General features: G+C 39.4%; 1 protein-coding gene across 6 annotated transcripts in view; it reads right to left on the bottom strand.

Moving 5' to 3' along the window:
• Positions 1-21745, bottom strand: part of ABCC5 (ATP binding cassette subfamily C member 5) — a 90090-nt gene extending 68345 nt beyond the window's left edge. For 2 of the 6 annotated variants that reach the window (XM_079101529.1, XM_079101534.1), the window contains exons 1-2: positions 21608-21745; positions 5169-5351 (exon numbers count right to left, since the gene is read on the bottom strand). In XM_079101529.1, coding sequence (XP_078957655.1) covers positions 5169-5351; positions 21608-21643 — 219 coding nt within the window. In that variant the 5' untranslated portion in view covers positions 21644-21745. Of the gene's footprint in view, positions 1-5168; positions 5352-6432; positions 6956-8170; positions 8661-8715; positions 8871-20000; positions 20126-21607 lie in introns of those variants that run through there. The other 4 variants (XM_079101532.1, XM_079101531.1, XM_079101530.1 and 1 more) reach the window with 4 other exon arrangements.
• Between the last annotated feature and the right edge of the window lie 845 nt (positions 21746-22590).

The following is a 22590-nucleotide window of genomic DNA, read 5'->3' as shown; positions in this document are numbered from 1 at the left end:
GCTCGGTGGTAGACCACTTGCTAGCATGTGTGAGGCACTGAGTTCGATTCTTGGCACCACATATAAATAAATGAATAAAAAATAAAGGTCTATCAACATCTAAAAAAAGTGTTAAAGAAATATAAGCAAACTGTGTACTCAGAGCCTTTGTTTACAGCACTGGTATATTTAAAATCAGAACTTTTTCCTTGGTCCTTTTCTTTTGACATTTGTTTGACACAGTTTCATGCTTCCACATTAAATGGACCTAAACTAGGTGAATGAAACCTAGTTTTCCAATTCAGAAAATATGATGTCTCCTTATCTTTTGTTACTGAAAGGTATTTTTTTTTATTTCTTATGGACAACAGGCATACCTGGCATCTGGGAGGTCCTGTCCCAGATCACCTCTCTAACAACTAATACAGAAATGATTGTTATGATGATGTGACATGAAATTGCAATCTCTGCACAATTAGCTGTTCACTTTAAAAAAAATAAAACTCTACATGATTATATAGGTTTTCTGCTTCCTAAGAACTTAAATTATCCACTTTTATACAATCTCAGGCTGGAAAATTTTCGTCATCTTGCTGGTTCCTTCTGTGAGCAAGCTTATTAACATATGAGCCAAGCTCAAGATAAATATATCTGAGAAATTGTGTTTTTTGATGGGTGGTATTTGAGAGGATTCTAGATGATATATGAACTTCTAAAAATACTTAATAGCTATGTATTCATTTTAATGTATACACTAAAATAGGATAAATAAACCTATGATTTTATTGCTTAGGTCAAGGCTAAGAAAAAAAAAGAGAAAGTATACTACAAGAAATTTTTTGAGTAAAAAATGTTCAGAGGGTATATGATACAGTAAAAATCAAGAAAACAGCACCCAAATTTAAAAGTTTACAATACAGGCAAGTGTAGTGAAAATAAAGTTCACATGGACTCCTCAAACCTTGTAGATGCACTAGCCTTCCCTGTGGCTCGAGATCAGGTTTTGGCACAGAGGGAAGCCTGCTATCACAATGGCTGACTCAATCAGCAGTGACTCTATTTGCACTTCTTCCACCTGTGGAAGAAGTCTGCAGCTGCCCTTGCACACCTTAATGTCAATTCTACCTCAACAAATCCAACAGGGTCCTGTCCCCAGGAATTCCACAGGTCCACACCCTGCATAGGTTCCACCTTTCCTTGAAAGTGTGCCCACACCCATGGCTTCACATGGGCACACTAATGAGTCTAAAATCCTTCCTTACTTTACTTCTGGTCCATGCTCTACCTACTGATAATTTTACCAGGATGCACTTCAAATTCAACATGTTCAAAATCGCTCATTTTGATCTTAAGCCAAGAAGCAAACAAAATCACTCATTCTTTTCTACTAAATCTTCTCCTTCTCTTCTTCTATGTCCACAAACAGTCTTAAATCCTTACCACCAATCTCAGACGCTCCAAGCCTCCCTCCCCTTCACCTCTTTCACCTCCTCCATCCTCACTTCTATATCTTGAAACCCTTGGACATTCTCACAGGGACTGACGGAGCAGACTCCTGATGGCTCCTGTATTTTGTCTCTCCTATACAAGGTTTTTCTGCACTGCCTCAAGACTAATCTAAGATAAAATCTAGTCTTAAAAATCTGTTCTCATTTCGACATCTGTAGCCATTAGAGAAATGCAAATTAAAACCACAATGAGATATCAGAAATACCAATCAGAATGTCTACAACAAAAATAACCATAACTCCAAATACTGGTAAGAATGCAGAAAAACTGGATCATTGCTGGTGTGAATGTTAAATGATACAACCACTCTGGGAAAGAATATTGCAGTTTCTTATAAAACTAAATATGCACTTACCCATATGACCCAGTAATTTAGAGTCCTAGACATTCATTCAAGAAATGTAAGCTTATATTCACACAAAATACAGTTCATAAATGTTAAAAGCAGCTTTATTTGTAATTGTTACAAACCAGAAATAACTCAAATGTCTTTCAGTGATAAATAGTTAAGCAAACTGGTTTTTCTAACAGAGAATACTATTCAGCAATAAAAAAAAGAAGAACTACTGATGCACACCACAACAGGCAGTTATCACAGGAATTAGGCTGAGTGAAAAAAGCAATCTCAAAAGGTTTCACTATATGATTCCACTTAATAGCATTCTTAAAATGACAACATCACAGAGATGAAGAAAAGAGTAGTGGTTTCCCACATGATATTTGCCAGAATCCAGAAAGGAGTTATGACTTTAATAAGGGCCTAGCCCCCATGCTTTTTGTACTTTCCTGATCATATTTATTGTGTGCACAGACATTATTGCAATAGGTATAACATTATTTTAATATGAGTCTATAATGATTTATAATTTCTTTTTTCAATTAATCTAAATCACACTGAGACATTCATTATACTAATACTCCCTGAACAGATGCTCCTTGACTCGCTCATAAACATCCTGATAAACACATTGTAAGTTGAAAATTTTTAAATAAAAAATGCATTGAATACACCTAACCTACTGCATGCACATGCTAGCTTAGCAACATGTTGTTATAGTCTTAGTAGTCTTCACTTGTTATAATGAGACTGGTAGTAAACTAAAGCTTGCTGCCACTGCCCAGCACCACAAGAGATTATCAGTCCACTACTGTTAGTCTAAGGAAGACCAAAATTCAAAATCTGCAATACAATTTCTACTGGATGTATATTGCTTTCACACTATTGTAAGTTGAAAAAATAAATCAAAACATTGTAAGCTGATAACCATCTCTACTAGCATTCATGCTACTAATATTAATAGGGTTTTACAAATATTGGATTTTGTGTTAGGGAAATGTGAGTTTATCTTACAGTCTGGTTGGTCCTAATGTTAGTCAGTGATGCATATTTACAAGGGTTCAGGTGGCAGTAAACACTCTTTCAGTGAAATAACTTTGATAATGTTTTTATATTTTATTTAAAACAGTTTATATTTATTTCAAATAAATATTTGATCATGTCCATTTCAATAAAAATTTAAAAAAGAATCTCTAAACCACTTTAGGAGACTTCTTGGAACCAGAGAATATTTTTAGCTTACTGGTCTATAACTCTTAGTTTTTACTGTGTTACAATTGTTTACATCTTTAGAAATTCTTTTGAACATCAAATAGTTGATTAAAAGAAAAAAAGAGTAGTGGTTTCCAGTGGGCAGGGTAAGGTAGTTATAAAAAGGTAGCATGAGAGCCTCGTAATGGAACTTTGGTATTTTGACTGTGGCAAAAACGGCATAGAATGCATGTGCACACACAACTGAGTAGTACATGTAAACCTGGTGAAATCTTAATAAAGTCAAATGATTGGATCAAGGACAATCAATATCTTGATGAGATACTGTATTATAGTTATGCAAGATGTTACCACTGAGGGGGAAACAGGATGAAGTATACAAGAGAACTTTCTGTATTATTTTTTACAACTGCAAGTAAATCTACACTTACCTCAAAATAAGAGGTTAAAAAAAAAAAACCCTCATTAATTTCTGATAGTTCCCCAATGTCCCACAGTAAAATATTCCTTGGCACAGCATGCTCAGTTTTTCCTGACCTATACCCCTTTTACACATCCTACACTTTAGACATTTATATCTAAGAGCTAATATTTATTGAGCACTGGACATGCCAGGCACCATCCAAAGTATTTTGTGTACATTATCTCACTTAATTCTCAATGATCTCATGAATTAAATATCACTATTGTCACCATTTAATATATAAATGACAAAGGGATGATGATATAATTTATCCAAGGTCCCAACATGCCATGTACTTTTCCTATGCCTCTGGGTCTTTACTTCTATTACCTAAAAAGCCTTCCTACCTAATCACCCTTCAAAATCCTACTCCAAGGTTACCTTTGTGATTTCACGTGCTACACTGATGGTGTCAGAATATATTCAATAAATGTTTAATTAACATAAGGTCTAGACAAAGGACCCAGAGAAGTTACAAAACAGGCACCAAAGAAGTAAGTGACTATGATTACATTGAATCTGTTTTTCCAAAGCTAAGACTGAATGGAAACATATTCTAGAGTAATTAAATATCAGAGATAGAGAAGACCTATGAGTGAAACAATGTTGATTAGTAAAGCAACAGCTTTAATGCACCAAAGAGGAACAGTAATGTCAGGCAAATGAAACACTTGCTATCAACTGCAAAATTCATGTCTTTCTTAAGTTTTCACATAGCAAATACATTAACATAAACCTCAACTGCCTAGACACCCCTATTCTGACCTATTAGTTACTGTAGCAATTCAAGAAAAATATGCTTTTTCTTAGGAGAAATTATATACATATATAATATGCACACACATATATACACACACATAAATATAATATTTAGCCTCCAGTTTATATATGTACTTATATTATAAGCCTCCAGTTTATATATGTACTATGTTCTATTATTAAGCTATAAAAATCCTCCGGTTTAAAATATATCTTCATTATTTCTATTGGAGGAAACATTATTATTTAAAACTGCTTTACATTAATTAATTCACCTGAAAAACTTACAGATCATCCATCAACTATCTAGAATTATTCCAATCACTCTCTGAAATCAGAGCAAGTCCCTCCAAAGGATTCATATTTTAAACACAAAACACAGGTAGAAGAAAAAAAAAAAATCCCCAAATTATAATGAATGCAGATTAATGGGTCAAATTCCTTCTGTCTTCTTCCCCCTAATAATAACAAGAGGGATAAGTTATCTTCTCTTAAACTAAAGTTCTTCAGAAAACAACAAAAATGGAGTAAATGAAAGAGAACACGAAGGAAGAAATAGATAAGAGCCTGCAGGACACGCTCCTTCCACTTACTGAGTGTTTACTATGAACCAGCGTGAACCACCAATTCCTTCACAAGTAACTATAAATTCTTGTTTTTCTGATTTTGGGGCGTTATTGTTGTTGTTAGTGTAGGAATGGAGGCTAGGGGCTCTTACAGGCTAAGTGCTTGCTGTACCACTGAGCTATACTCCAGGCTCAAGTAACCATAAACTATAAATTCTTAACCATGACCTATAGCCAATGAAGAAAAATAGAGGTTTAAATTATGTACCATACAAAAAAATTAGGTGTGGTCTAATACGACAAGCATATAAGAAAAGGGACTACTAGGAAAGCAATCACTGACCGGTCGAGCTCTCTTGAACTTGGAGTCCTCACGATCTCTGTGCGGCCCAGAAGTGCTGCTTCTCTCCCTGACATTTCTATAGCCGGGACTGGGGATGATGTACTCTTTTCCTATGTCAATATCCTTCATCTTTGCTGAGTGGAGGTGCCAGGGTTCACAGACACTTGGTTTCACTTGGAATTTCTGAAATTAAAAATTCATCAAGAAAAGACATTTCCTACATTGTGTTTAAACATGTTCTAAAGTACTTTGGGGGGAAAAAAAGGGCAAACGTATTAAAGCTTTCTATTATTAAGCTATAAAAATAATTTTTCAAAATTTTTAGAACTACCATTTCATTTTTTAAAGAAAAAAATCAGCATAATAAAGAAAAATTAACTTCTCCCACCCCTAAGGGAAAAAACTTATTAAAAAATAATGAACACATTATTAAAGAAATACCCACCCATTTCAGTTACACTCAAAAGCAATGTATGCAGCATTTAGATAATTTTTTTTCTTTTTGAGACTTTCTGGAAACAATTTCAGCTTTTTCTAAACATTATAAACTCAAAAATTTTAAAATGGATATCATTTCTCCTAACAAGTTTTACTAAATAAAAATTTACAAAACACTTATCCATCAATGATAGATCCTATCTCTTTATTTTTACAGTTAGCTAATAGAGTAACTCATATTATTTTTAAGTTCCTTGCAATTACACAGCTAAAACACAAAATAATAGGATAACACAATTTTAAATACAAATCCCCTTGGGGTACTAAAAATGTTCTAAAATTAGAATATTTGCACACTTATGAGGAAATATATATGTATATATGTATATATACACAAAGAACCTACAACATTAAATTGTATACTTTAAAAGGGTGAATTTTAAATTTTATGATATATAAATTGAATCTTCGTAAATTTGTTATTTAAAAACAACAATAAATTCCCTATTCTCACCTGGTCTCCACCTGAAACTCTGTTCTAAACCACTGCTTGTTTGGTTGACTCTTATCAATACTCCTTTATCAACTCTGGTCACTTTTTTAAAAAAAAATAAACACAGAAGAGTCTTAAAACATTCCCCCACTCTGAAGGTTTGCAGCTGCCAGATAGAAGCTGAGAAAACCATTGCATAGTAGTCTCACTAGAAATTACAATGTAGCACAAACCCGGGCTGTGACTTAGAAGTACAGTTCCTCCGAGTAGCACAAAATTCTAACAATTATAATTCATTTTAAAGGTATCAGAAAAAAAGAGAAAAACACTTACTAATCCTCTAACTAAAGAGGACTAAATCTACTCCACAGAGACAGGTTACCAGCACAAAGAAAAGTTGACTTATTTTTCAAAATCCTGATTCAAGTACCCTAAATTGGTATTGCTAAATTATTTATCTTAAAAAAAAAAATCACCTTGTCCAATGACAAAGTGCACCATAAAGAACACTGGCTTACTAAGCAAGCGTACAGTGATCACGTCATTGAGACCTCATTAAGGCTAAACTATAAACAGACCTGGCATCTGCCAGTGTCCCCACTGTCCGGCTGTAGCTACAGATCAGAGGAACCCTTCTTGTTACAGTGATCACAGAAGTCCAACTTTGCCCTTCAAAGGTTGCCTAGCCTAGCAGATTATGTGAAGAGGATTAGTGCTACTTTTTAAATAGGCAGGGAGATGGGGTAGGGAGCTTGAAAAGGGGTGGTTAATGATAACCAACTCATTTACAATACCAAATGGCACATCAAGAACATAAAGAGCATCTCATTTACCTAAGAACCCAGGATAGCCAAATTCTTTCAACTACTTTATTTCAAAGGAAAAGCAGAATCAGCAGAACTCGTGAGCAGATAGGAGCAGGGATGAAATAATTTTTGTTTTGTGCCTATTGTGACTGATGTAAGATAGGGACTTTAGTAAGCTACTACCCTAAGAAACCAAGTTATTCTAAGAAGGAAGGATATGAGGAACTGTTTCCATTATCTTTAACACTTTCATCTCTTAAATTTCCTGGAAAAAAGGGGGTAGTCATGAGAGTAGACAGGCCCCCAGTAGGCAAAAAGTTACTGCCTCTTGGCCTTGAATAAGGAGGACACCATCTTCTGTGTCTCAGGAATATGACAGGGCACTCCACGTGGAGGCCAGCTAAGCAAAAGGAAGTCAAATAGATGTAGGAAAGAAACAAGGCACCACTCTGAAGCAACGAAGGACAGATCACTAGGCCAGACCTTTTTTTTTTTTTTTTTTTAATACTATTTGTATGTTTTTTCTCTTGTTCCACCTTGAAGTTGTTGGAAAGTCTTTAAAAGGTTAACAAGTCTCAGCTATAAAGGGAAGAAAAGAAGGGGATTTTTAAGGTACTGTCAGAGCTGTACAAGGGCAGAACAATAATAATCAAAGTGGGGGAACCCCAATCAAGTGCCTAGACTCAAAATTGACTGGGTTGAGACCACTTGGTCAGCTAACTGCCTTTTGTATCGAGAAGTCTCCTGCCAGTGATAAAAGGGTAGACACGCTCCCTGCACAGCGATACAGACTCAACTGCACGGGGGAGGGGTGCCGCACAGGTTTACAAGAAGAGTAACCAGGCAGACTAGTGTTCCCAAGTTGCCTTATCATAACATTCCTAAGTAGTTTCCAGTACCTCAGGGACCGTTCGCCAAGCCCTAAAGCGGCACACGGAAACCCTGAAGCTAAAAGGATACATATTTACCACGCCCCCTACATCCACTTGTGCCTCCAAGCTTCCTTGCCTTTCACTTACGCTAAAGACCACTGTATAACCTATCCATCTCCTCCCTCAAAACCTTTCTGAAACTTTCTCAATCGTTCCTGCGCCTATCCGCCTCCAGCTTCCCACGTCTGTGCAGAACCAAATGACCCTGTATGATAAATACAAAGCAGCGCACAGCTGCGTGGTAGAGGTGAAAAGGGCACCCGATGACAGTCAAGAGATATGGGCTCCATTCCCGGCTCTGCCACGCTTGCTGTTCGTGCTTATGTCACGTACCTCCATTTACCGGTTCGCAAAAACGAAGGGAATCACTGACTTCGGAGGTGGCTGACCTCGCGGTCTCCAGTTCACGGCTTGAGGCCAGTGCCCAGGCCTCCCGCCCACAATCTTTGGGGCAGCGTCTTTTTTCAAGCCAGCTTCGCCCGAGGAGCCCCTGCCCTAGGGCGTTCCCACCGCCCGCACGGGCCTGGCTAGGCTAGGCGAGGCGAGGCGAGGCGATTGCTACCCACACCCACAGCCCGGGAACGCAGCACCCCCTGGTGGCTGCATCCGGGGATGGAGCCGGCACCCGACCACTCACTCCAACCCTACCTGCCTGCTTTCGAACGCAAAGACCCCACCGAAAGCCCTCTGAGATCGCAACACAAGGAGAGGGAGGAGGGAGAACAGAAGGAGGCCAGGCCCCGCTTCTCAGGTCTCCGGCTTCCAGCGAACTCCTCGAACCCCTGACTACAGCCCGCAGCACCTCAAGGAAAGGTAAGGGGGTGATCCCCCTGACAATCAGAGGACACGGTAGGGGTAAGGCTGGAGCCGTCACCTACCTGCTCCCCAGCTCCCAGATAGGAGCGCTGGCCACTCAACCACGCTCCCGAGCATCTGCACCGGAGCAAAACAAGCCTTTATAGCGGCATCGGCTGCCACACCACGCAAGCGCGCTGCACAAAGCTTTCGCAAGACTGAAGGGAATTGTAGTCCCCCTTCCCGGAGCCCCTGGCTCCGCATGCAGCAAAGGACTGCATTTCCCAGAAGCACCGCAGACACCAGGGATGGGGTGGGAGCTGCTCTCTTTCCACCGCGCTCTCGATGCTGCCCCGTCCTTCCCTTATCTCTGCGAGCTTGTCTGGAATCTTCTTTGAGGTCGTGTGTCCCCATGGGTATCCGGGAGGGTAGCCGGTGGCCCTTCATTTGCCGGCAGCCTGATGTTTGTAGGCAGAGCTGTCAAGCCATTTGTGACCCTTCACGTGCCAGAAAATATCGTGAAGGTCATCGTAGCCTGCTTCTGCCTGGAGAGGAGCCTCCATGGGCCCCCCCAGCCACAGACCTTCTCTCTTGTGGTACTTACCTTTTTACATTTGCTTACTCCTGCTTCGACCCTACATGCTGCATAGTACACCGTTCTCACTTTCAACCCAACTGCTCGTCACATAGTATGCTGCCTAGATCACAGCTTTGAAAGTGGCAAGAGCCTTAGAAGTGGTATGCGAACTCATCTGTTTAAAAATAAATAAATAAATAGAAATGGGACTTTCAGAGGGACTGGCATTTCGTTTTTGTTTTATCTGTTTCTTCGACATTATCGTAATATAAAGGTTGCTCTATTGAGTGCCTCCTTACTCTTTCTGGGTCTTTACATAACGATTTTGTTGCATTTAATTTCCTTAACAACCCTATTTCTAGGTATGATTTTCCACTTTAAAAGTAGGTAAAGTGATTTGTCCCTTTTCAAACAACTAATGAGCTAGTGTGAAGACACTAACATAAAGTTAAAGTTATTGACACCAGTGTATTCTTGAACACAGATAAATTAATAGACCAATGCAATAGAATAGAAAACCTAGAAACAGACACAAATGTAAATTTGACCAGTGACCGAGAAAACCTTAAACATCAGTGGGGAAATAAAGAAATTCTACAAATAACACTGGAACAATTCATTATCCATATGAAAGAAAAACTTACTACTTCATACCACACAGAAAAATCTGTTTGGGGTAGATCAAAGATGTAGGTGTGAGAAAACTTAAAGTCTTTTAGAGGAAAGTAGGAAACATCTTTATGAACTTGGGAGTAGGGAAAATCTCTTGAGATAAAAAATCAATAAAGGGAAGATTGATAATTGTTTACTATATTAAAATTAAAACATGTACAAGATGCCATAACATGAAAGATAAACCACAAATTAAAACTGATGTTTTAAATACAGAATATTCAAATAATTTCTACAAGTCAATAAGAAAAGGAAAGTAATATAAATAAACAGCTCACAGAAAAGGAAACCCGAACAACTGCTCAAATATGAAAAGATACCCAATCTCACTAATCATCAGGAAAATGAAAATTAAGGTAGCAATGAGATCCCACCTCACTGAAGAATACCAGTACGTTCAACTGTGCCTCAAATACTGTAGCACCCAATAGCTGCAAATCTGATAACTTTTTATAAAATTTTAAAAACTTCTAACATCTCCCTGAAATACTTCAAGTATATTTATTATAGTTTCTTTGAAAAATAATGGATGCACACTATACAGCGTTGGTGCCTGGCTTCAAAGTATTGTAGCCCTATCTTGGTCTGTCCAAGAAACTTTACTTATTTACATAATATTGATAATAAAATATGCCCTTCTTGAAATGTGTCTGGGTTGTCAAAGATTGGGGGAGTAATTTTCCCCAGACTTCAAGCAAAGAGCAAATTGCCCCCACCATCCCCCACAAAATAACTGGTGTTCAAAAAGTGGCTGGTGTTCAAACTCTAGTTGCTTGCTACAAAATAGCAGCAGTGATCTTGTTTTAGCAAAAAAATCATTATCCACTATAATAAATTAATGTTTTATTTATAATCTTGATATATAATTTGCAAATTTAATTTTATAGTGATATATGTATAGGCATAAGGACTTTGTACATGGTTTTATGAATGTACATATTTAAGTAATATTATAATAAAAGTGACTTAAGTCAGCCTCAGGGGTTTAAGAGAACTGTTTCCCTTGGTCTGAGCCTTATTCTTGTTTGGGAAACAATGGACAATAGATTAAACCAAACTTTAGCTTGGTACAAGTCCTTCAAAATGCCACTTCTTCCTGATTCTCCCCTACTCAAAGTCGAGGTCTTGGCAACCATGTTTTTCCATGTTTTTACTCTGGCTGTTTGTTCCACCCAGAAGAACCTTCTAAATCTACTCAGCTAACATAACAAACATCATGGCCCATAAACAGGACTTGGCATTTTAATCCTCCCAGAGTGACAATTAGGAATTAATTACTTAGTTGAATAAAGCAGTCTGGTGTTTCTAGCATCTCTCTTAAGATGTGAATGGAGAATTCTCCCACATCACTGAATTATGGACTGGGCATCTGTCCGGGCATTATATGTGCAGCAACAAGGTCCCACTAAGTCAGGGAGGCCAAATCAAATAGTCCATGGAGATGGAGACTTCTTAGGCCAGAAGCCTTCCTAGGCAGACTTAGTACAGTGCAGACTTAGTACAGTGCAGAACAGTCATCCCCCAAAACTTTTTTAAGTGTTGTCCTCTAAATAGGAACTTTTGATCAGAAGAGATAAACAACTTTGGTCTATATTAGTAATAATAACCTTTTTACCTGAATGTCAACTTAAGAAAATTTAAAATGTATACAAGCTGCATTTACTTTTCAATCACAATAGTTTAATTATTGACACACATGTATACAGGCTGCATTTACTTTTCAATCAAAATATTTTGATTGAAATAGTTTTAATATAAATGTATATGTGTGTGTATTTAAAACATAAATTATATGCTTTATTGATTATAAGAGGCCACCAATGAGGAAAATTAACATTACATTTCAGCTGCTAATATTACTGTGTGGGCATATTTGAAAAGTAGCAGTACTAAAGCATTTTTTTAGACCCTCATCCTAAAATTAGAACTAGGTGAATACATGTAGTTTACACTTGGAAAGTCATTGATCTAAAGGAAAAGAAAAAAAAAGTTGGAAAATATTCCTTCTTGAGGCAGTCTAAATTTATATTGTTTGGAGATTTAGAAACAGTTTGAATTTATATCTATTTTATGTGTTACTTGCTGGTAGCTTTCTTAAAGTTCTAATCAAACTTCATGTTTAAAGAACTTATCTAGTTTATGTTTTTAATTTCTTGATTTATTTACACCATACCACTTGCAGTCTATATTCTGTATTCTACCTGAAATGATTTTGTCAAGTTTTTTTTTTTTTTCTAAATTTACTCTGTTTATCTAAAGTAGTATTTGCTTCAAAACAATCCATGGGTCAGGTGTGGTGGCGTATGCCTATGATCCCAGTGGCTAGGGAGGGCCTGTGCCACCTGAAAGCAGTGGCACCGGTAGGTAGGTGCCTTTTCGGTGATGCATTATATGCTGAGTGGTTTTCAAGCATGAGGAGGCGATTCACGCTGCTCTAGTGATGTCACATTTTTGTTTCCTTCTCTCCAAATTTATTTTCCAGTTAATTTTAGAGACTATATTTAGACCACTGGGTGGGTTATCCCTGCAGGACATTCTCTTGTCACCACGTATATTTGTTAGAGGCAGCAAGTAATGCCACCTGATGTGTGTATTATTTAAACTAGAGTTGAAGGTGAGGACTGTGACCTTTGAAGGTTGGCATCATTACCAAGACCACAGTGAAGAGCCAAGGGGAGGGAGATGGAAAGAGGCTGGCTCCAGGGAGAAGGATTCCTCTTCTGCCTCATCCTCCAACTCCAGCTGCAAAATAAGACAGGATAAGAGCAAGAGCCAAGCAAACACAGAACTACTGGGAAATAGTACGTAGCTGGGCTACTTTTTGTTATTCCTAGTCAATAACTGGACATTAGTTTTGATAAACATGGGAAATCATGATACTGACAGCTTCCTATCTTTTTCTAGAATCCTAACCAAGAGTTGGCACTTCTCTGGTTACTTCACTCCACATGCTTCTGAGGCTCTTGTCCCTTCCACATGTCTTTCCTGTTCCAGGCCTATAATCTATCCTCATGGTTTCTGAGTATCAACTGATGTTAAGGGGGAAAAAATCTTTCTTAGCTCTCTTGAGGCCAAATGAAATGGGCCAGTGGAGATGCTAAGGAGATGGAGGTGGATGAGACAATCTTTCATGAAAGATGGGAACTTTTTCAGTATAATTTTTCCACTCAAGAAAAATAATTTTTCTTTTACATTCTAGAAAATGAGCAATGAGGGATAGTGCAACATCAGAGATAGATAAAATAGACTCCACCAGAAATAGTAACACATAATGTACCACGCAAGTACTAGAAAGGGGTTATGACATGGATATCAATAAACTCTCTTTACGATTATCTCAATGATGAAGACTATGAGTTTCAGAAGAAAACAATCACAGCACATAGTAGAGACACGGTATATACTCACTAAATTACAAAAAAGTTGCTTCCTTAAGATCCCATAGATACCATACCTGGTTACTTCTCTTATCATTAATTTATGACCATCTATGCCTTATTAATACAGTGAGAAGAACTGTGATTGCAAAATTTGTTACAGACATCACCCAGATGGCTCAAGGGCCGAGGTAAGCATAGAAGGACATTCTGTGCAGGTGGAGAGGTTTGTTGTGAGATTGGGGACAGAGCAGACACTGTAAAGTTGTGGACAGGGCTGAGTTTGCATATGCTTTTAAACAAGTTTGTATGTATGAACATGGAAATTGAATTGAGGACAGATCCCTGATTCAACTCCCATTGGCACCTTTCACTACCTTCCACTCTCCCTGGCCCAGGAACATGGAGCTCACACTTCTCCCAGTGTCCCTTGTTTTCTTTCTGGGGATGTGGAGGAATTGAAACCCTTGTGCACTGTTGGTAGGAATGTAAAATGGTGCAGCTGCTGTGGAAAAAAATTTGGTGATTCCTCAAAAAGTTAAAAATAGGATTACCATGTAACTCAGTAATCCCCCTTCTGGGTATATACTCAAAAGAAATGAAAATAGGGTTTCAAATAGATGTTTGTACACTTGTGTTCATAGCAGAATTATTCATAAGAGTTAAAACATGGAAACAGCCCAAGTGTCCACTACCAGATAAGTGAATAAACAAAAAGTAACATATACATACACTGGAAAATTATTCAGCTCTAAAAAAGGAAATTCTGACACTCTACGATATGGACAGTAATGTTCAATAAAACAAGCTGAATGAAATGAGTCAATTACAAAAAAAGACAGAGACTGTATGATTCCATGCACATAAGGTACTTAGAATAGTCAACATCATGGAGACAGAAAGTAGTATAGCAGTCTCCAGAGACTGGGGGAGGAGGAATAGGGAGTTCTTAATTAATGGGTATAGCATTTCTCGGTTAAGCAAGATGAAAAGAGTTCTGGCAATGGATGGTGGTGATGGTTGCACAATGAGAATGTACTTAGTGCTACTAGACCATAAACTTAAAAATGGTTACAACAGTAAATTTTATGTTATATGTATTTTATTACATACAAATTTGGAAAAATTATTTTTAAAAAGTTTTTTAAAATTTGAGACTCAATGTAAGGGTAAGGAGACATGATAGGGTATGTTGCCATATCACTGCACACAGAGTCTGTTCCCTTTTGGAATATTCCACCAGAAACATATTCCCAATGGACCCTTCTAATGGGTTTTTCACTGGATGTACTCTGGATTGGTTCAAAGTACAGTTTTTGGTGGCTTCTGATTAAAACTCATAATTGCTACATTATATGGCCTTGAAAATGAATATAGAGCAGATGGTGGCAATAAACCTGTCTTTTTGGAGTTAATGATCCTGGATAAAAATTGTCTTTCAATTTTTAAATTTTTAAGTAGGACTCAGTTCTCTATTTATTTTACTATGGTACTTCTTCTTTTTTAATTCCAGGGTCCAGCTTTGCAGACTAATTCCATAGAACTGAGAATACCATAAACAGATAAGTTCAAACAGACCAACAATGAAAACAGAAATTTGCTGATTATTCTTCCAGCTTAAAGGAGAAGAGATGAAGCACAGGAAGAAGGTGGCATTAAACCAAGTTCATGAAAGCCAATACTTAAGTGGCTCCATCCCAGGGGATCCAGAGCCAGAGAATCAAGTAAAACTTTGCTAGTGATATCATGACAGCTGTCACCAGAGAGGGGAGTGGGTGAGTGAGAAATTATGGAGAAAAGGAATGTAAGTGCAGGAGGCAGAGCCAGATTAAAATGAGAGAGAAAGGTCAAGTCTGCTGGGGACTTCACAGCATCAACCTTCCTATCTGTCTCACATACAGCACGTTTATCTCATGCTGTGGTTTCCTCTAGATCTGGTATAACCCATTCAATGGGTGAAACCCTGATGATTGTGAGGTCATCAAGAAGCTCATCATAAGAAAATTAAAAAATAAATTTAAAAAAGAAGCTCATCGTAGTGTTTGAGCAACCATGGCTTCCAGATACCTTCATTGAGGGGCTGTGTCAGATCTGAAAAAAACAAGAAGGAAACCACAGCTACACAGAAGGGCACCAGTAACCAGTGGAGGCTCAACTTAGAAAGAGCAGAGTCTGAATTGAATAGCTTACAAACCTCAGACTTTGGTGATAGGGGAGAAGTCAGATGAGTGGGGTAGGAGCCCAGAATTTGGGGTGATCTGAGAAAGGTTAAGTCTGCTGGGGACTTCACAGCATCCACCTCTCTATCTATCTCACATTCAGCATGAATGTGGATCAGAAATCCACAGGTCTTGTGGTTTATGTTAACAGTGGAGATTGCATCAAATACAGAAGGCCAGTGCTGAGGCTGGCATCTGTCACCTGGACATCTCTTCCTTCCCCTCTGATGAACAGAACTGCGCACTCACCTTTGGTTCTATCATCTACACAAATGAGGGAGGCTCATTAAAGTAGACTGTAAAGAGGCAGAGACAGGGTTTTGAGGGAGGAGAAGGTACAGTGAAGGGGTCTGGAAGCTGAGCGTTGAGGACTCCAACAATGTGGGTAAGAAGCTTGAGAGCATTTGAGGAGCTGTGTTGTCTGGGTCTCCTTTGCAATGGAGGGCACGGAACTGGGCATGGCAAAGAAGTGCAGGGTGCTTTCCAACACATCACAGAACCTCATTTGGAACAAGGGAGAGTGGTGCTCCTGGGGATCCACCAAAGATCAGTGCAGATGACTGTAGGCAACAACCAGTATGCATTTTCTGCACAGCTCAGGGGCCCTGGTTGTGGTCTTCTATGATTTGCAGCTTACATCCTCTACTACGATGTAAGCTCTGTGGGAGCAGGGGGTTGTCACATTTTTTTACTGATATATCACTAATGCTAGAATAATACCTGATCCTCAGAAATTATTCATCAAGTAAATCTTCCTTGAGGAGAAAGCAAAGTTCCTTGTGTCAGTGGTTTAAAGTTGGGTGAAACTCCCTTCCCTAAAGACTATAAAAACATTTTTGGAGGGCAGGAGTCTTCATGTTTATTGTTTTACAAAATATGGGGAGAAGAGTTGTAAGCACAGTCCTAGGGATATCCTGACTCCAAATCCTGAGAAGCTCCATCTCCACCACCTAGTTTTCCTCCCACTGGTGTTGAGAGTGTATCTGAAAGTCACAGGAGATTAGGCCTCGATGAAAAAAGCAAGCAGAAACAAAAGATGAAATGCATGTGATTCCAAAGCATCTGCTCCCACAGTCTTGCTGAGAACACAGTGGTAGTGGAGAAAGTTGACACCTCGGGCCAAGAAGGGGAGAGATACATGCCGTGGTAGGCAGCGTGTTAGAACCAAGCTCTGTGATACCTTTGCATGGAGAGAGGGGATACTGAAAGAGACATGAGGTAACGTTTCCTCACTAGATAGTCTAGCCTGGAATAAATCCCAACTCTTGCTTTTACCTGACTTGGCAATTTCCAGTCACTCCTCACTTGATCCTCCCTTTTCTCCCTACCAGATGGTCATCAGACTCAAGCTCAGGCTCTATGCGATAATGCCCAGTGACTTTCTGGTGGCCATTGAAACCCTTAGTTTCTGCCTAATGGCAGAAAATCAGAATTGCGCCCCATTCAAGATGACCTTTCTGCTGGGCTACAGCTTATTCCTGCTCATGATGAATGACTTACTGCCCTCAGATTCTACTTCACCCTGTGTCTGTCTTTGATAGTGGCCAGCCTGCTGGAGACCATCCTCATCACCTGGACCTGGCCACTACCCAGCCTCCACCCATGCCTGGGTGACTCCACTCCCTGCTGAGGCACTACACCAGCCCAAGGAGGTACTGCCCCACTGGGGCCCAGAAAGGGGCCCCTGCCTGGTGAGGAAGCCAGCACTGCCCACTTTCTCTTCCCATTCTTCCACTTCTCTACTCCTTTCTCCTCTTCTGACTCCCTTCCTGCCCACATGACTTGTGAATTCCATGGCTGAGTCTCTGTCCTCCCCACAGGGCTGAAGGAGGCAGTAGACTTGGTGGTGAAGGTATCAGGTATCAGAGAGGAAGAGCCAAATAGGTGACCTGAATCAGCAAGAGCCCAATGGGAACTGAAAGTCCGGAAGCAGCACTTGGTGGAACTGTGGGTGAAATTCAGCCACCTGATGAACACCCTGCTATTCCACCTTTACCTGATCTTCCACTTCTACCTGCTCTTCAGGGCCTCCTACATCATTCCAGTCAATGTCCTCTGGAACACCTAGGCTGATGCCCACCCATAAACCCCAGGCAGGAGCTTCTCTTTTCTTCAAAAGCCAGTGAAGCTCTGAAGCTTGTCCAGATTTCATCCTCACTGGCCTGGCAACCATCTGGTTTTCAACCCTGTCCTTCTGTGCACTTTCAGAACGCACCTGGATAGTCTCCTATGCCCTTTAATAGCTCCTGCATACCGTCAGCTCCTCTCAGCCCTCCCATGAATCCTGCAGTCTTGGATCCTCAGGATTCAGGTTCCCAAATCCTGTAATCACCCCAATAAACCCCTTTGCAGAGTGTTGTTTGGCTCTTCCCTTTTTTATATCACAGCCAAAAATCTTGGAGTTGAGAGTCTTCTTGTACAAACTTCTAATTATCAAAATAAGAATTTTATTGTGTGTTTTTAAACTTGTATCCAAGTGGGAGCATGGAGGAGAAGGGGCCAACATCTATTAGAAGGAATTACAATAAAATAGAGATTAACCTCCTAAATCCATCTACTTTGGATTTCAGCTTCAGAAATTAATAATGTGCCAGAACAGAACTTCTCGCTTAAAGAGTGAAGCCTTTTGTCACAGCCTGGCATATGACTCATTCATCATTAAGCACTTTGAGTGTTAACATAATCCTGTATTACCATTCATTGTCTGTGTTGCAATTTGAGTTGATCTACCCTTTCTATTCATGCTAAGAAAAGAACATTAGGTCTAAGGAAGCACATTTGAAAGTGGCATTTACTTTATTTGGGAGAAACATACATGCCCCCATACTTAACTGGAAAATTCCCTTTCCTAGCACTGGTATTACAGTTTTGAAAATCTTTGTTGGCCCATCTCTCCCACTAGCTGCCTGGGGCATACAAAAGCTCCAATGTATCATTCTATAGGGAAGCTGTGGTATGATTTGTTGGACACCCGAAGTTCAGGAAAAAAAAAAAAAAAAAAAAAAAAAAACAGAGAACAACTTAATTTCAACTCAAATATGATCTTTTATTTTTAGCAATTATTTCTTTCCCTTTTTTTCATCTGTTCTACTACTTTGTTTTGTTTTGCTTTTTGGTATTAGAGGTTGAACCCAAGAGTGTTTTGCCATTAAGCTATATCCCTTTTCTTTTTTTACCCCCAAGACAGGGTCTCAATACATTGCCTAGTCTGGTGTTGAACCTGTGGGCTCAAGCCATCCTTGCATTTCAGCCTTCTGAGTAGGTGCATCTATGGGTGTGTGCTGCCACACCCAACAACTTCTCTTTTCTTTTTGAAATCTGTATTTTCTAGGTCATAATAGTCCAGGAGTAAAAGAAGAGTCATAGCATTGTTCATGAAACATTATTTCTCAGCCAGGTGCAGTGCCACAGGCCTATAATTCCAGTGACTCAGGAGGCTGAGGCAGGAGGATCCCAAGTTCCAGGTCAGCCTGGGCAATGTAGCAAGACCCCATTTCAAAAAATAAAAAAAAGTACCAGATATGGTGGAGCACACCCATAATCCCAGCAGCACAGGGGACTGAGGCAGGAGGATCACAAGTTCAAAGACAGCCTCAGTAACTTAGTGAGACCCTGTCTCAAAATAAAGAATAAAAAGAGTTGGGGATTTGGCTTTATGGTTAAGCACCCCTGAGTTCAAAAAATAAAAAGTTAAAAAAGCTGGGGATGTATCTCAGTGGTAAAGCACCCCTGGGTTCAAAAAAGAATATATATAGATATACACATAAATATATATATAAATATACATAAATATATCTCTACATATCTAGATATGTGTGTGTGTGTGTGTGTGTGTGTGTGTGTGTGTGTGTGTGTGTATTTCTCCTCTCCACTGCTCTTCCTTGTACTCTTCTGGCCCCTTCTGGTCACTGTAGATGCCTGAAGAGTAGTAAAATTGCCAGGGTCCACCTGAGGAGCTACTGATGGGGCTGCCAGGGGCTGCCAAAGGTCCTACCCACATGTTCCCTTCAAAACCTCTCCTCTCAGAGCCAAAGCCACTGGAAGGCTGAATCCTGTGGTTGCAGATGCTCCCAGCTGCATGCTGAGTCAACAGGACCAGCTGTGACTTGCTCTTTCCTTGCAGTCTCCTTCTGTTGGGATTCAGAAGTCTGTAGGAATTGGGAGTATTGAGTCAGAAATACCCTGTAATGCTCTGAATTGCTCCTTTCTCATGACCTTCAAACTAAATCTGTGTCCTTCATTCTCCTTTTAGGATCCTTCCCCCTCTCCACCCCCAGGAAGATTCTTTGGCTGCTCAGTTTTCAGAACCTACCAGGCACTCCCCATTACCAATCCTCCAGGCACAAACAAAACGTCCAAAACCTACTACATATACAACCTAGGCTCAGAACCCTGTTGCAACTAAATAAATGAATGCATCTGTTATTATTTCAGCAGTTCCTCAACTTAGCACATACTACAAGGTAGTTTGTCAGAAAGGACTCAGTAGTAGTAATAATAACAACCAGCATTTATTAACTTACTGATATGTGACAGGTTCTCTTCTAAGTGCACTACACATAAGTCATGAGTGAAGGGGCTGGGAAGATATCTCAGTTGGTAGAATGCTTGCCTTGCATACACAAGGCCCTTGGTTTGATCCCCAGCACTGCAAAATAAATAAAAAATAAACAATAAATAAATAAATAAAAATAAAAAAGTCATTAGTGAGCTATGCCATAAACACAGACCAGACATGTTTGTACATTTCCACAATGTCAGGATTTATTAACAATATATCCATAAGCTACATCACTTTTATCAGCATTAATTCATCAAATATTTATGGGTCATTTGGTAGCCTTAAAAAGGGCAATCGGTTTCTTTTATTCTGTTTCAATCTTAATTACTAATATCTATAACACTTAAGTCACACATCATACTGCATACACACACACACACACATTTTACATAAAAGCTAAGAAAGGGTTAACAGGGTCACAGGGTTTCAAGAGGCCTTATTAAGAGCAAAGGCAGGGAGAAGATGCAAAAGCAAAAGCAAAAGAGTCAATGCAGGTGGTCAAATAAGATTATGAACTTACTCAGGGTGCAGAGCTATTCAGGTCACAGAAGTTATACAAAGCAAAGATGCAGCCAGCAGGCACTTGGGAGGAGCAGGGACATGGAGCTGAGTTGAAGCCCAGGACAGAGTCAGAGTTTGTGGCCTGATAAGATGACTGGTCTGTGTGTGCTACTGTGCCAGGTCTTAGGTGGCTATCCTTTTTTGTGCTTCAAGTGAAAGGGTTGCCTCATTACATGGCCTGGTGAGTCTGATAAGCTCAGGGCATGGTTCCTCTGATAAGGGTTTGGTATGTCCACACATTCCCATGTGCTGCTAATTGAATTTTAATAAGTTTGCAGGTGGTCTTTTTTATTAGCATAATTAATTTACCAGTTTGTGCCTTATGATGGTGCTGAGCAACTGGGGGTTATTCTTAGTAAATTCTGTGTGTCCAACATCTGGTGGTTATTTAGTTGCCCAGTAGAGTTACCACATCATTTTGCCTTAGCAATTGTTCTCAAAATGGAGTGGCTCTTGGCAAACTTTATAAATGGAGTTACTCAGGGCAGAGTACAGCCTGAAAGCTGCTGTTCCATACAACATAGAATAACTCAGAGCAGGGCACAGCTTGCTTTCCACAGTGAATTAGCACATTTACTCCTTATGTAACACTGTGAAGTAAGAACTGGAGATTCAAATACCCATAGAGCCAGTTGTGTTCTGGAATTTGAAATGTTTCAGGTCTTTAAAGGGTAATAATTGGTGGGCTGGGGATATAGCTCAGTTGGTAGAGTGCTTGCCTTGCAAGTATAAGGCCCTGAGTTCAATCCCCAGCACCGAAAAAAAAAAAGGGTAATAATTGTGCATGGACTGTGGACTGTGTCATTTGGATGTGGTTTGTCTCTACCAAAGCTTACACTGAGTCTTGGCCCCTAGTGTAACCATGTTGAGAGATAATGGGGCCTGTAAGAGGCAGCATGGGTCACAAGGGATCACTCTCATAGAAGCCTTAATATAGTTCCCATGGGAATAGATTATTATAAAGCATTGGTCCTCCTTTATTGCCTCCTCTTTTTCACCTGTACTTACTTTTCTTCTGCTTTCAGCCATGAATCGAAGTAGCATGGGACATTCACCAGAAGCCAGGTGGATACTGGTTCCATGTTCTTGGACTTCTGGAACTGAGTATAAACTTCTTTCTTTATAAATTATCCAGTTTCATGTATTCTGCTATAGCAACTGAAAATGAATTAACACACACTTTCACCATTCTTTTCTAGAGATTGCATTTCCCCAATCTAATCTGGGTAGGGCATCTTTCCTCCGTGTTCTAAGGGTGTGTGTGTGTGGTTTTTTGGGTTTTTTTTGTTGTTGTTGTTTTTGTTTTTTGTTTTCTTGGGGTTTTGTTGTTGTTGTTGTTTTGGTTTTTTTTTTGTTTTTTTTTGGTTTTTTTTTTTTTGGTTTTTTACTTCTGCTGACCTATATTCTGCTGCCAGACATGTTTGAATTTTCTACTCCTATGCCTTGTCCCAAGATGGCCATCTCAGCTGGAAACTCATCCTTAGATCTTTGCTGAGTGGATAATCTACCCGGTTTTTGAGGGGTTCTGAAATTATTTAAAATCAATTTGCCCCATTTGCCTCCCATCTATTTTTATATACATATTTCTCTGCTGCTTTTCTTACATTTCCCTCCAAAATGTTGCTTTAAAAGTTTTATTTGAATAGAAAAACCTGCAGTTCATCTTGTTTGACACATGGATTAAGATTCTACAGTTCCTTTTGGTAAGAGAGGACATGATATAATTATAGTGATTTGATTTTTTCCAAAAGCAAAATCTGAACATGTGATCTTAACACATAACTCCAAATCTCACAGAACCTTTGAAACTAGAGCTTCTCCCACAAAATTAATGGGTATGGTTGTGCCTTTCTGTTCCACCCATGAGAATCAGGACCTGCACAAAGTGCACTAATGACTCTCCTTCCCTGAAAAGTTTCTGCAAGGCAATTTATGGCAATTTATGGTAATTTGTGGCCTCTGCCGTCTTGCATGTGATGGCCTGTGATGGC

The sequence above is a fragment of the Sciurus vulgaris genome (genome assembly GCF_902686455.1).
Source record: "Sciurus vulgaris genome assembly, chromosome: 10".
Lineage (NCBI taxonomy): Eukaryota > Metazoa > Chordata > Mammalia > Rodentia > Sciuridae > Sciurus > Sciurus vulgaris.
This window is presented reverse-complemented; position numbering and strand designations above follow the sequence as displayed.